Genomic DNA, 15,882 nt, shown 5'->3' with positions numbered 1-15,882 from the left:
TTTTTTTTTTTAAAGATTTATTTATTTATTTGACACAGAGAGACAGCGAGAGAGGGAACACAAGCAGGGGGAGTGGGGAGAGGGAGAAGCAGGCTCCCGGCTGAGCAGGGAGCCCGATGCGGGGCTCGATCCCAGGACCCTGGGATCATGACCTGGGCCGAAGGCAGACGCTTAACGACTGAGCCACCCAGGTGCCCCGCTAAGAGGAAAGTTTATAGCAACACAGGCCTACTTCAAGAAGCCAGAAAAATCTCAAACAACCTAACCTTAAAACTAAAGGAGCTAGAAAAAGAACAACAAACAAAGCCTAGAGCCAGCAGATGGAAGGAAATAATAAAGATTAGAGTAGAAATACATGATATAGAAACTTTAAAAACAATAGAATAGATCAATGAAACCAGGAACTGGTTCTTTGAAAACTTACTAAAATAGACAAAGCTCTAGCCAGACTTACCAAAAAGAAAAGAGTAAGGGCCCAAATAAATAAAATCATGAGCAAGAGAGGAAAACTAACAACCAAGACCACAGAAATACAGATTGTAAGAGAATATTATGAAAAACCATATGCCAACAAATTGGACAACCTGGAAGAAATGGATAAATTCCTAGAAACATATAAAATTACCAAAACTGAAACAAGAAGAAATAGAAGATTTGCATAGACTGATAACCAGCAAAGAAATCAAATCTGTAATGAAAAAACTCCCAACAAACGAAAGTCCAGGACCAGATGTCTTCACAGGCAAATTGTACCAAGCATTTAAAGAAGAATTATACCTATTCTTCTCAAAATATTCCAAAAATAGAAAAGAAAAATTTCCAGATTCATTCTATGAGGCCAGCATTACCAAAACCATATAAAGACACCACAAAAAAAGAGAACTACAGACCAATATCTCTGATGAACATAGTTGCAAAAATTGTTAACAAAATACTAGCAAACTGAATCTAACAATACATTTAAAAAATCACCACAATCAAGTGGAATTTATTCCCAGCTTGCAGGATTGGTTTGGTGTTCTCAACTCCATCAACATGATTCATCACATTAATAAAAGAAAGGACAAGATCCATATGATCATTTTAGTAGATGCAGAATACCCTGTGATCCAGCAATCACAATACTAGGTATTTACCCAAAGAGTATAAAAATACTAATTCAAAGGGATACATGAACCCCTATGTTTATAGCAGCATTATCCACAGTAGCCAATTTTGGAAACAGCCCAAGTGTCTGTTGATTGATGAATGGGTAAAGAAAATGTGGTATATATGTATATGCAATGGAATATTACCCAGCCATAAAATAGAATGAAATATTGCCATTTGCGACAATATGGATGGAGCTAGAGTGTATTATGCTAAGTGAAATAAGTCAGTAAGAGAAAGACCAATACCCTATGATTTCACTCATGTGTGGAATTTAAGAAACAAAACAAGCAAAAGGAAAAAAAGAGAGGCAAACCAAGAAACAGACTCTTACCTATAGAGAACAAACTGATGGTTACCAGAGGGGAGGTGGGTGGGGGGCTGGGTGAAATAGGTGATGGGGATTATGGAATGCACTTACCAGGATGACCACTGGTTGTCATATGGAATTGTTGAATCACTATGTTGTATACCCAAAACTAGTATTACTCTGTATGTTTACAAACTAGAATTTAAGTTAAAACTTTAAAAAATGAAATGATGCCAAGACAAGGTTTTAGGAACTTGTGATATATAGTATTTTAAATGTTTCCTTTGGACAAAGTAACAGTTTTAAAACAGAACAAGCACTATTGTAAATAAGATCTTACTTGGATGCATAGCCAATGGTCATCTTACTTGGCTCCCTCTGCCTTTTCCTATGAAATATCCCTTTCATATGAAAGAATACCTTTTAGGGAAGGGAGACCTTGTTGCTCCTCAGTGTGTTAGAGCAGACGCCTTTCTTCTCACCATTGACTCATCAGAATACTTCACTTTTTCTTTGAAATGATACGACAATGAAAGGTCAGAATCATAAGCTAGTCCATAAGAGTGATTTTTAAAATCGCAAACAATGAATCATGGAACATTACATCAGAAACTAATGATGTCCTGTATGGTGACTAACAGAACATAATAAATAAATAAATAAACACACACACCCAATAAATAAATAAATAAATAAAATGCTTCTCCTCACATCTAATGCACTTTTCTGGTATAATACAAGGTAGGATGGCCTATAAACTATAGTACTTTGCTGTCAAGCTGCTTTTAATGTATCATTGAAAAGTTTAAAAACTAATGTGACCAGATCTGGAGATTAGCTATAAGACTTAAATGTAAGTTGCCCTATGTATTACACAATACCGATTTTCCTATGGGAGTGTAGAGGAGAGTTACCTCAGACTGGGTGCTTGAGAAAGTTGGGGGTAATCATTTGAACCCATAATGCATTTTCTGAAAACTCTGAGGTTAATAAAGGGTCCTATACATAGGTTGGCTGAATTGGAGATTTCGTATAAAACAATAGTAGGAAATAAGACTAGTAAAGTTACTACTGTATAGTTACCATGAATATTGGGTAAGAGTTTAAACTTTATTTATTTATAAGAAGGAGAGGGTTTTTGCAAAGGATAATGGCATTGATTGCATGATGCATTAGGAAGACAACTCTCTACAGTGGTGTTCAGGGTGAAGTGGAGGGAAGTTTGGGAAAAAGTGAACAAATGGAGAAGACATTGTGCGAGAAGAATCTATAGGACTTAATTATGAAGGAAGGTCAGGAAATGAGGAAGAATTCGTTTTTCTGAAATTCAGAGTTAGATTAAGAAAATGATGATATCATTGAAGTAGGAAAGTCAGAGAAGGAACCAACTTTGGGGAATATATAATCAATTTTGTTTGTGTTATTTTGCTTGTTGGTGAGTCTGGGCTCCTGAGACATCTGGGTACAGAGTTCCAATACGCTTTTGAAAAGATTACAGAAAGGTTAGGGTAAAGCATATAAATTTGGGGATTTAATTCCTGGTCAATAAAGCCATTGAAGTTGTTGAGATCTTTTTAAGGAGGAAAGAAAGAAGGATAATATGGTGAGGGCAGCATATAGAAGGTAGAGGGCAGCCAGGAAAGTGCTTTCATAATCAGCAAAGGGTCTCAATAATAACACTTTTATTTCCTTTTATTTAAATTTCCTCACATTATTTGAACTATTCCTCATTCATTAATCTTCATTTGTGGATAGTTGTAGCTTATACTGATTACAACATAGTATGTTCCAGGCGTTGGGCTGAAAATTCACTTGTACAGGATTCTCATTTAGTTATTACAACAGTCCTATGAGGTAGGATTATATCCCCACTTTGTAGGTGAGATAGCAGAGAGCTAGAAGTGGGTAAATGACTTAGCCCAAGTCCCGGAGCTGGTGAGCAGCGAGTTAGGATTTGAACCAAGATCTGTTTGACTCAAGAATCAAGTTCTTAATCACTCTACTGTGTATGTCCTACCTCCCTGACGTTTTAAGGACTATCTTCTAGATCTTCTCTGACTATTATGCCCTACATAATAGTCAGTATTAATAAGTATTTCTGCATTAATTACTTGAAAGAGCTTGGGAGTAGAGGATTTAGCTATGGCAGAAAAACAAAAGAGATTGAAATTGGCCTTTTATGGTTGACTTGTCACTTGAATGAACTGTGGTTTCAGCAAAATAGTTGAGGTAGAAATCAGACCTCAGAAAGTATGTATGAGTTAGTGAGGGGTTAAATACTAGAGTAATTAGATACAGGTTGTATCACAGTGACAGGGAGAGGGATTGGGACAGGAACCTTTCTGGATTAGAAAACGTCTGTATATGTTTACAGCAGCCAGTGGAAGTGATGAAATTGAAAGCTGTTTTCAAAGAAGGTAATATTTGTATATATGTGGGATGAGGAATACATTTAAATGACTTGGCCAAAGGAAAGATGAGGGACTTACTTGCCTCTAAAACTTAAAAAAAAAAAAAAAGTTAAAATGGGCATGAGTCAACTTATCCAGATGGCCTAAAGAAAAGGGCAAGACAGTGTTGGTCTGAGGGAAGTGAGACTTCAAGGATCAAGGTTGGAAACAAATAGCAATGATTCTAAAAAGGAATTGTTGTAGACCAGGGCCCAGTGGAATTTAAATGGCAGGAGTTGTAACTGACCCAGTCTTTTTTTTTTTTTTTAAACCCTTCCCTTCATTAATTCTCTGTAGCCAAGAAAATAGACTGAGCTTTAATAAAAAATTGAGACTTAGCGGGAGACCACATGGGTCAGGGAATGTGAACGTATTCAACATGCAAATAAAACAAAAATGACAAGAGATTTTTTTTCTTTTTTTTTCCCATTTTATTTATTTTTTATTATGTTAATCACCATACATTACATCATTAGTTTTTTATGTAGTGTTTCATGATTCATTGCGTATAACACCCAGTGCTCCATGCATTATGTGCCCTCTTTAATACCCATCACCAGGCTAACCCATCTCCCGCCCCCCTCCCCTCTAGAACCCTCAGTTTCTTTCTCAGAGTCCATAGTCTCTCATGGTTGGTCTCCCCCTCCGATTTCCCACTCTTCATTCTTCCCTTCCTGCTATCATCTTTTCCTTCTCCTTCTCCTTCTTCTTCTTCTTCCTTCTTCTTCCTTCTTCCTTTCTTCCTTTTCTTCTTCTTTTTTTCTTCTTCTTCTTTCTTCTTCTTCTTCCTTTTTTTGACATATAATGTATTATTTGTTTCAGAGGTAGAGATTGGTTTTTATTTGAAACATTAAACAGCATGAAAGTCATGTACAAGAATTTACTGCTTTCCGGAGTTATGGAAGCAGGTTGGAATGTGCATAAGCCGAGATCATTGTGGTAGATAGGCACTAAAGCAATGCTAGTTGAGGCTGATTAGCCTGGCCCTTTAAATGATAATACAGTTTTCTTAAGTGTCTTTCTTGGTACTCTAAAAAAAAAGGTAATCTTCCTTCATCTTCACTTACTCTTTATGCTGTAGATCAGATGATTAAATCAAAAGGTCGTGGTCACGTGTGGTGTCCAAAGTTAAAGAATTTTAAAGGAAACCACTTCCCACTACACAAACAGTATTTTCTAAAGCCATTTTCCCTTAAAAGGCAATAAAAAAATATATATGTATATAGAGCCTAAAAATATGTAACGAACTAGGCTGGGCAACTTTTTATAATGATTGGATCGCTTTTATTGTTAGATTCTTTTGCTTGTCCTCCAGTACACCTTCCCATCTGAGAGAAAAGAGAACCAAATCCCTTTTAAAGAGCCTCTTTAAGATATATAGATAGAAATATATGAATTTGGCTCCTCAGGAGTTTAAATTCTAAAAGATGCTAAACCCAAGTTCAAGATTTCAATTTGCTATATGCATCAGATACTTATTGATTTACTTGAAATAAGTTTCTCTCATTACTATTCAGTGCCCTGAATAGTATGCACTTTCTGTATACTAATTGTTTTCATTCTTCTTGAGGATAGGACCTTCTTTTGTAGATTTTCATATGCTGGCAGTCCTTATCCTAGCCTTGCCCTTGTTTTGAAGATGTAACAAAACACAAACTTTCTCTTAGACAAATTCTGAAAATTAGAATGTGTGTCATTGAATATAATTTGAAAACATTTTTATAGAATCGTAATAGTTACATCAGCAAGATAGTCTTAAGACAGATATGAGCTTCAGTAGACTTTAATCTTTTCCTTTTGATTGGTATTTTATTGACCATTTTAGAAAACAGAGGAGCTGTATTGCAGTACAACCCTGATTTTTGCAGACTATTTTACTTTAAACTTTCTAAATATAGGGTACTTCAGTTTTAAAACTGATGCATTTTGTTTTCATAAGATAAAATGGCAGAACCCAATTAGAAATCTTAATATTCTTTAGAAATCATGTAAATATGTGTGTTTTTAATGTTAGATTAAAAGAATACTCTGTGGTTCAAGGGTGAAATTTTACTAATTTATCAGATACAAGTAATTTGAACTTTCCTAAACATGACCAGATAGATAGATAACTGAAACAGTTCAGTAAACCTCTTCCCACTTATTGTCAGGCAGTAGTACTGTGGTAGATCTTTTGAAAGAAGACATTTATTTCACTTATTTCTTGTATGAGGCTTTTAAAACAATATATCTCTCACTGAAGTTTTTCTGTTTGTGTTACTTTTGTCCTTTGTCTGTATGTGTATGTATTCCAGGGTCAGTGATGAAAAGGATGCACGAGGGTATCTCCAGGCCTTAGCTTCTAAAATGACAGAAGAGTTGGAAGCTTTGAGAAATTCCAGCTTGGGTGCACGAGCAACAGTAAGCTCTGCCGTTTTGCATGGAGAATTATCATACAGGGTGGGAGGGGAGGCTCAAACACTATATTAAATCTGAGCACTTCTATCAGTTTGTCTAGGCTTTAGCTCACTGTAAAGTTTTTCTTGAGAATTCACTTAGTCCAAGTCTTTGCCAGTTTAGGAAATCATAACACATCACTGCTTAACTGTAATTTTGTATAGGTATCCGTTATTGGTAATAAGTATGGAAAATAAACTCCTTATATGTGGGTCTACAATTATTTCTGAATTTAATGGAAAATAATATACTTTCACAAACAGTGTTTCAGTTCTATTCTGTTATCAGAGAAAGATAGTGCTTTATGTAGTTTCTAAATTTACTTGCATTACTGAATTTAAATGTTAAGGAAAAAATAGGATGGGGCTAACAACAGTCATATTATTTGGTAGGATATGCCCTGGAAAATGCGTCGTTTTGCAAAACTGGATATGTCAGCTAGGCTGGAGTTGCAGTCAGCCCTGGATGCAGAAATAAGAGCTAAGCAGGCCATCCAAGAAGAGCTGAATAAAGTTAAAGCAGCTAACATCATCACAGAATGGTAAGGTTGAATATACTTGGTCGAGTTGAGTCTACTAGAATAATTTCTAAGTTGGTCCAAAAGTGTTTGGGGAGAAGTTCATACCTATCACTTTTTTCTTTTAAGTAATGACCAGAAAATTTTATGAATATTTGAAAATGAATAAATGCTTTCAAGCCTTGTATGCAGTGATGGGATTTTAATACAACCTTGTTTGTATTTAGAAAACAGACTAGCTGAAAGACTAGTCCTCTGACTTGTCCATAAAGTAGAATTAATAGTGCTAATTAATATTTTATTTTCCCCCTTACTTTGTAAAATTTAGTTGACTCTCAAATTCTGTTCCATTAAATCCAAAATTCTCTCCTGTTCAAGAGTATCATATTAGTATAAAAATGCAACATATATTCAGAACAAAATACAGTCATCTGGGAATTCTGGCCTCTACCATAGATCTTTTACAATGAAGGTTCTCTATAATTGTTTCTTCATGTTCTTTTATGTTTTAAAACAAGTATATCCTCCACAGTCTGAGACAGTTACTGGATAAATACATTCCTTCAATCCTTATCACAACAGTAGAATAAATAAGTGATAAAATAAAAATCTTAATTGGATTGGATATAACCATGGTTCAAGAATAAGTCAGTATTGGTGATAGAGAGGAACAATAGAAAGTTAGTGTTACAAATCAACATATAAATAGAAAAATTCATTTGGTGCTGGAATAGTGGAGTTCCAGAGGCATTCAATCATGAAAAGAAATATAGTCCCATAAATTTCAGTTTGTAATGGTGTGAAGCCTTAGTCCTTAAACTGTAGTCATTAATGTTTTGAATCCACTTAGAGGGCGGTTGCCTGGCACCCCACTGAAATATAAACTCTTGTTATAAATAATCCAGACATAAATTAAGTATGCTTTGCTTAAATGTGATAGCATGACATTGAAATTTTGAGAGAACGTTTTCTGGAGAATGTGAGTTGATCCTAACACAAAGAGCTACTGAATGTCGTTCTCTGTGTTGTAAGTAGAACGAGCATGAGCTACCTTCCCGTGCCTGGGACACAGGCATTTGCACATTCGCTTATAAACCAGACTGAATGAAATTGGAAACTACAGATGTACTCATAACAATGCTCCACTTTCATGGTTCTCTGTGGAAGAGTCTAACAAAATCCTAAATTTAACCTTTGATTTTTATGACATTTTAAAATCTAATCATTTAGCTCCAGGTCAGCATCTTTTTCTATACAAGGCCAGATACTAAATATTTTCGGCTTTGTGGGCCATATCACCTCTGGCTACTCAACTGTGCTATTGTGTGAAAGCAGCCAGAGACAGTCTGTGAATGAATGAGTCTGGCTGTGTTGCAGTGAAATTTTATTTATATAACAGTAGATGACCGGCGGGATTTGTCTTTCCTGCAGTGGCTTTGCACTTCCCTGACCTGATGTGACTGACAAACCAGGAAGCTCCAACTACGTACTGTAGGATGGCTCACTAACCAGCAGTAAAAATAATTACATTTTTCATTTTTTTTTCCCTTATTGAAGTAAACTAAAAGATTCAGAGAAGAAGAACTTGGAGCTACTCTCAGAAATCGAACAACTGATAAAGGACACTGAAGAGCTTAGATCTGAAAAGGGTATGAGAATGTGTTTTGCATCAATCAGGGCTTATTCTGTTGTGAATGTATTTTATTACCCAAGAATCCGCGTACATGTAGGTCAGAGAATTGTTCACACGAAGCACGCTGACGCTCACTGATGGATATATATATGCATATTTGACACACACACTCACTAGACTGGTTTCAGTCATTTTGTTGTACTTAATATACATGGTTTAAAGATTTCATGGTAACAGAAAAACTCATTTTGCCATAAATTGGACTGTTTTTTCAGTGCCGTGGATGATTTCACAAATAAGGTTTTTGTGACTGGGGGGGAAAATACTTTTTATAGTGTACTTTATACTCTTTTCAAGTGTCGTAGGATTCACTTCCAGGGTAGTTGAGGAAACAATGTATGAAGTAACTAAAGATTAATCTAATCCCATATTAGAAAGCAATTCAGTGATGAACTGTTCTGGCATTTCATTGTTTTCTTCCACGTTTGATTCTTAAACTGCTTACCCTGAGGTATTTCTCAGGATTTATTCCCATTTTCTTGAAAGCATTACCTGAGCATGTTTCCATTAATGTGAAAAGTAACTCAGAGTGCATGGCAGCTATTACAGGAACTTTACTTAAACTTTGTTTCCATAATGTGGTCATTAAGAATGTGAAGATTTAATAAAAACAAATTCAGAATGTTTTTTTTCTCAATGAAGGGATCTCTTATATGCAGTTACTAGAAATTCTTTGTCCTGGGGCACCTTGGTGGCTCAGTCAGTTGAGCATCTGACTCTTGATCTCACGGTCATGAGTTCAAGCCCTGCCTTGGGCTCCACGCTGGATGTGGAAGCTACTTTAAAAAATAAATAAGTAGATAAATTCATTGTCCTGACAAAGTCAGTATTCCTGACTGAATAGTGAACTAATTAATGGCTTTATGTTATGCATACATTATGTGATGCTTCCCTGTAATTCCTCAGTCCTGTGACACACAGTGATGTCAAGCTGGTTGGGTCTCTGTATCTGCTTTTAAAATTGTGGAGAAAAAAATAAAATTGTGGAGGAAAGAGAAGGTATCACATAAAGGAGTTGACATGAAAAACCACTAAAAGTAGTAGATATTCAAAAAATTTTTGTCGGTTCGATTTCCTAGTGAACAGGAAAGGAAGGAACAGCAAAAGTGAATTAGGAATCACACTGAGCACAAGGCTTCACACTAAATTGAGAATTAAGCAGTTTTCAAACATGAAGAGTGGAAGGGAGCTGCATTATTCAGTGAGTAGAGGAAAAAGAATATATAGGACCTGGAGGATCTGTAGTCCTAAAGGCAGTTTAATAGAAGAGAGACCAGTGCAGAGTGTGACTGACTATAACATGCCTCATGTCACTGACTGCATCACTTTTAGAATAGATCTAAACTTGCAGAAGAAATAACTTAAGTTTATCACATTGCTTTATGAAAGCGTGTTAACCTATAGCTTTTATTTGGATTTAGAACATTGTAGATAATAAAATTTCACTTTGTGTTGTAACATAATGTACTATACTTATACTACTTAAATAATATAATGTAGTATTTATATAATATAGTGAGGGCAAGGATTTTTTTTCTGCTCATTTACTAATATGACCTGGTATCTAGACAAGGTTTGGCACAAGGCTCTCAATAAATATTTATTGACTGGATGAATTTCTGAACATAGTGCCTCATCTGGCATCCATGGTGTTAGTTATTAGAGAGTAGTAGGAAAGCCACACAAATGAGTTAATGTCACTTCCTAAGGATGTGGAAGTCGAAAATGTGTGCTTGGTTGTATTTATCATTGTATATAAATTTTAAGAATTATTTTGGAAATTATGCATTTGAAGTTAATGCCATAGCTAACAAATATGCACCAGCTTTTATAACTTCATCTGAGAAAAACTAGGGTATGAGTGATTTTTTCTGTCAATAAAACAATACCTGAAATCAGATTGAGGCCTTGACAAAAGTTTTTTCATAACTACATTTGTTTTATCACGACATTATCATAAGAGATTATTTATATTAATGCTTACTATATGTTTGCTAAAAGTTTTTCAAAACAGAAACCTTGTTTGGTGATAAATTAGCTTAGAAAAATCAGATATAACCATGTTTTTAAAATTCTCCCAAGTCTACCAAGATGTAATGTGTTTCTTCTGATGTGCTATGTGGGAAAAGAAAGAAATTCAAGTCCTCAAGTCAGGAAACAAGTATGTCATGGAGACTGATTTAACTGTTAAGTGATATTCCAAGAAACACTAATATAGTTTTTTTAAATATGTAGAGTTAATAGTATTGATCAGCTTTAAAATATGGTAGTTTGTGAACAGCTCTTAATAGATTCAGACAGGAATGGTTATCCATGAAAATTAGTTTAAATTGTTCTAGTTTTAAAAAAAGTTGCTGCTGTCTTCTAGGTATAGAGCACCAAGACTCACAGCATTCTTTCTTGGCATTTTTGAATACGCCTACCGATGCTCTGGATCAATTTGAAGTAAGTATTAAACTTTTCAAGTATTCCCTGCAGTCCATTTAAAATTCACTTTGTGACTTAAAATTCATTTGCAACGAAACTGTTTTATTGCCTCCCACGTAAGAGGACCTAGAATCTTATATAAACAAAAACATGTTAAGAGAAGAGTATGTTCTGCATTTTTTAAAGATTTTATTTATTCATTTGACAGAGAGAAACACAGCTAGAGAGGAAACACAAGCAGGGGGAGTGGGAGAAGGAGAAGCAGGCTCCCTGCAGAGCAGGGAGCCCGATACGGGCTTGGCTTCATCCCAGAACCCTGGGATCAATCATGACCTGAGCCGAAGGCAGACACTTACGACTGAGCCACCCAGGCACCCCATGTTCTGCATTCTTATGGAAACTGTAATCACATTTGTATTTAAGAAAAATCTAAGAAAGGTCAAAATGTGAGAGTCATAAGATTTAAAAGAAATTTTGTCTCTTCCCCTGAGAAACAGTAAATGCAGAACAAATCCAAACTTTTGAAAGAATTTTGACACTTTCCTTTTTTCTCCCAAGCACAGAGCCGCAATTAAAAAAAAAAAAAGTGAAAAAGGTCAAAACTCACAATAGGGCAATGCTGGGTCTAGCTTCAAATCCGTTCAATTATTTTAGAAGTTAACAATAGGAATACTTTTTGTTAAAAGTATTACATAGAAAGTATTAGGCAGTATATTCCATAATAAGGAAATAGTGACTCTATGACTGTCCTTCTTTAGTGCTTAAATTCTTTGCTGAAAAAAAAAAAAAATTTATGATATAAAGTATATTTTTGTCTCAGAAGATTTAAGTTAGTGATTATATCTTTATTATTTTTTTTTTGATTATATCTTTATTAAACAAATAATCACAAGTCTCTGTGTGGAGCCCTGTTCTAGGTGCTGGAGATAGAGTAGTGACCCAGTTCACCAAGTCCTGTTCTCAGAGAGGTTACATTCCAGTGGGAACTGCTCACTTCTAATTGTGACCCTTCTAAAGTGCTTCATTTAATTTGATTATTAATGATTTACCGTGCGCTTCATTTTATTACATTTTGGGCACTATGTGTGCATTGTATTTCATTTCTTTGGGAAAGGGAAAAAGAACCACGCTTTAAAAATTAATAGATTTCTAAGTTTCTTGAGAAATGATGCCAATGACTGCTTTTCTCATTTATTTATTTGAATTAATGTCATTTGCCTTTCAATTGTTTTACAAAATTTTTGATTTATTATTTGTTCGTATTAAATTGCTTCATCCATATTTTCTATTTCTTATTGCTGTATTCGTTAAATAGGATTCCTTTTCTTCTTCCTCATCTTCACTGATTGATTTTTTGGATGACGTAAGTCTTTGATTTTCAAACCAATGCATCCTTCAGTAAAAGACATCAGTGAATTGAATTGAAGAATTTTGCCCAGTAATGCAGTCAGTTTTAGAAATATCACACCTGGTAATTTATTTATGAGACAAAATTAACTTCTTTCTTACCTGAAATATAATGAAGAGTTTATCTTTATTAAACATCAGAAAGTGAAAATGTACTTTGAAAAATGCTTTGGCCATCAGAGCATCTGTATTTCCTTTCTTTGCAACAATTCTGAAGACTGGAATGTTTATTTGATTATTGTCACTATGTAGATATATATATAAAAATGCTCATTTTTATTTTTCATTGTGATTTCTATTTGACATTCCCGTTTTCGGCACTTTGCTATTTTATTTCTCAGAAGTAAACTTCTGGTGGTAAAATCAGAAAAAAGTGATATGTTTTATTAAATCTTTCAATAGATTTTACTGTGACATAATGATTGAGTACAAATCAGTTTTTAATGCTGACAGAATTTCACCTGTAATGTGGAAAGTGATTTTCGTTAACATATGTGCTACATGCACTATAAATTGATTGCACTACCATTTTCTCTCCTAAATTAAATCTATCCATTTGATAACTTAGAAGTCCCTAATGTATATTGTTCATTCTCCTTACTAAAATACCAGATGTATGCATTCTCTCTATTCCACATTAAATGGCACAAAAATCCTTATCATGTCGAACATTTAACCTTTCTAGAAACTGGAAAATAAAATGGATTCAAATGCAAATGTTCTACATAGCACTGGTTTTTCAACCAGGGAAATTTTTGTAGGTCTTATTTTTTGTGTTTTGTTAAACATAATTCTTATATTCAGAAAAGTATTTCGCATAATTGTCCACTAAAGAAAACTCTTGATCTAGATTTTAAAAAATTTTTTCAAGTTATTTTTTTTTGTCTTTGAAATATTATACCCAAGTCCATTCTGAATGGAAACTATTCCATTATTCTTGAGACAGTTGTTCTAGTTAATTCTACAGGGCAATAAAAAGAGAACTCTCTTGAGTTCTCTTGAGTACAATAGTATTTCACATTATAATCTACTGTATGTTTCACTGTACTAAAATATTCAATACAGTATGTCCATAGAAACATCATTCACTTGAGAGAGATTGGGAAGGAAGTTAGAATAAATTATTTTAACTGTTCCTTCCACTAGAAAACCATTTCCATTTTTTTTTTTTCCTAACAAACTCTTCTCTACATCCCCTTTCCTCCCACAAAAAGCTCTGAATGTAAAATCTAGAAGTCGTGTGTATTTTAATAGATAGGTTCATTCTACTCGGCCCAAGGGCTGCAGGAATGCGCGCCATCCCGCACCCGCCTTGTCACTGCTCTCTCAGCCACCACCCAGCTGTAGTGAAGAAGCCTCCCACTCTCACTTTCCTCCAGGAGGACCTTTCTTGTCCGTCACCCACTAGCACTCAGCCTAAGTGCAGTTCAGACATAACACTTAATTTCAAACCAGCACAAAGGAACTCCTATCATAAAGGGAAAAGGAGTTGAGTTCACACAGGCTGAATCTTTATGAATTGGGCTCCAGCTCTTAAAATGCCTGGTTTTTCCCTCGTTTGCTTCCTGAGTTCTCTTCTTCCAGTTTACTGGTTAAGCGCACAAGGGGGCTCAGATTTGCTGCCTCTACCACTTTCTGGGTGTATGATTGGGATCATGTTCCCTAACTTTTCTGTTAGGTAAGCCCCAGTTTGCTCATCAGAAGAACAAGGATAATAATAGTGGTACTGCCTCAGAGGTTGTTTGAGAATTTAAAGAAACAAAGTGTGTAGAGCCCTCAGTAACACTGGTTACTGTTTCCTTACTCGTAATAGGCCATTCACCTCCCTTCCTGCATTCCCTTTAGCTTCCTTTCTCGTCCAGGAATCCAGTGTGACTTAAATGTTTCCTTGGCCTTCTGCTCGCCTTCTGCCCCCCCACCCCCCACCAATCCAAGTCACTGCACTCCCCCCGCAAATTGTCCAGCCCCAAGACCACTGCACAGTGAGGCTTGCATGTCAGGGAGAAGGAAGTAAGCTCCTGTTTAAAAAAAATAGTTTGTATTCTTACTTCATATTTTATGGCATAAACCTCTGTAGTTGATAACTATGACCGCTCTTTCCAGAGTTACCATTCAGTTCATCTCAAAGCCAGAGTAGAGTGATGTTTTGAAAAATGGTATTCAATCCTTGGCATGCTTGTGTTTGGTGTCCAGAATACTTAGTATGAACCAAACTTCTGTTGCTTCCTTTCTCTTAGGCATTTGGAAGCTTAAGGAATAGAATCAATCTTGATTGTTCTTTGTGCCAAAACTAGTTAAGAGTGTTGTGCGTGACTGCCCCCCATAGTGAGCGGATTGTAACCCTTAACTAATGCATACAACACATCCTCTGATCATTCTTTTCTAATTTTATCTCCTAGAAATAGAAGAGAAATAGATGACATTGAAGACCTAGAATTTGAGTCGCAGCAGGAACTTGTAGGTTTAGTAAGGGATAAAGCCAGTGATTCAGCAAGATTGCAGAAATGAAACGTTCTTTGGTGTCTGTACACCATGGATCTTCCCCATTTGTTTCCTGTGGCCTAGTGACCTCATACTGCCCTCTGATTCTCTAGAACCGTATCACTAGCACCTCCCCTCCTCAAAAATGACCCTTTACTTTATTCCTTAACCCTCCCATGTGGGCCTATTAACACAATAATTCTTTTTACATAAAATAGTGCCCAGAATCGCTCTCCCACCTCCAGTTTTTTCTCAGTGTATTTTGCCTGTTCAAAATTCAAGTGAATGCCAGAATTTCTGGCAATATGGGAACACATTTGGAGCCATAGGCCTTCCTTTTAAGTTGCACAGTTTAGACAATTCTGTGTGAGTCAAGTTTCCAGCAAGAGCAGCCTTGACAGGAGAGCAGTGTAAGCGACCCAGGTCCCTTCCTTGCCCCCGACTCAGGCGAAGTGGAAGGCATTCTCAGCACCCTGCTTCTGTAATTCAGGACAACCTGGGTAGTTGGGCTTTTCTCCATGTAGAATCGTAGGCTTCTGACAGAGAAAAGCACCAAAGAAAAATACTCAGTCCAGTGGTTGTAACCGTTGTTGATCACAGCATTCTCCCATTAGTAGACTGGATCATTTTCTCCCCCATTAGTAAAGTTTTAGAATTCTCAGTCTTTGGAGGAATAGCGAAGGGGTGGCAACAGGGTTATGGATGACACTGTTTAGGGCAGATAAGAGGGGGTTTTAGTTCATGGCAAACTGACGTCACTCTGACCACTTTGTCTCTTGGGTCAGGCATTCCCACACATGGTGAGACACCAGTGACAGCAGTGAAATGGACACCAGGGTCCTTCTGCTGTGGAAATCATTTCCTCTTGACCTCGTCTTTTCTCTCAGCCCCACACGCCCTGTTGCTTCCTAGACTGCCTGGGGGTGGCTCTGTGTTAGGCCCAGCACCAAACAGGGTGAGGGGCAGGTGGAGCTCAGCAGCTCAGGCTCTCCCTGATCTGTTCCCTGCATCC

At 36.1% G+C, this 15,882-nt stretch overlaps 1 protein-coding gene across 3 annotated transcripts in view; it reads left to right on the top strand.

The window, feature by feature from the left end:
• Window positions 1–15,882, top strand: part of CDC42BPA (CDC42 binding protein kinase alpha) — a 727,403-nt gene that overhangs the window by 538,198 nt on the left and 173,323 nt on the right. For all 3 annotated transcript variants that reach the window (XM_081824457.1, XM_081824456.1, XM_081824455.1), the window contains exons 17-20: window positions 6,204–6,309; window positions 6,738–6,886; window positions 8,420–8,511; window positions 10,924–11,000. In XM_081824457.1, coding sequence (XP_081680583.1) covers window positions 6,204–6,309; window positions 6,738–6,886; window positions 8,420–8,511; window positions 10,924–11,000 — 424 coding nt within the window. The remainder of the gene's footprint in view (window positions 1–6,203; window positions 6,310–6,737; window positions 6,887–8,419; window positions 8,512–10,923; window positions 11,001–15,882) is intronic.

This window comes from Leptonychotes weddellii, chromosome 6 (genome assembly GCF_054177405.1).
Source record: "Leptonychotes weddellii isolate Sample4059 chromosome 6, ASM5417740v2, whole genome shotgun sequence".
Taxonomy (NCBI): Eukaryota; Metazoa; Chordata; class Mammalia; order Carnivora; family Phocidae; genus Leptonychotes; species Leptonychotes weddellii.
Note: the sequence above shows the minus strand (reverse complement) of the source record. Positions and strands in the feature narration are given on the sequence as shown.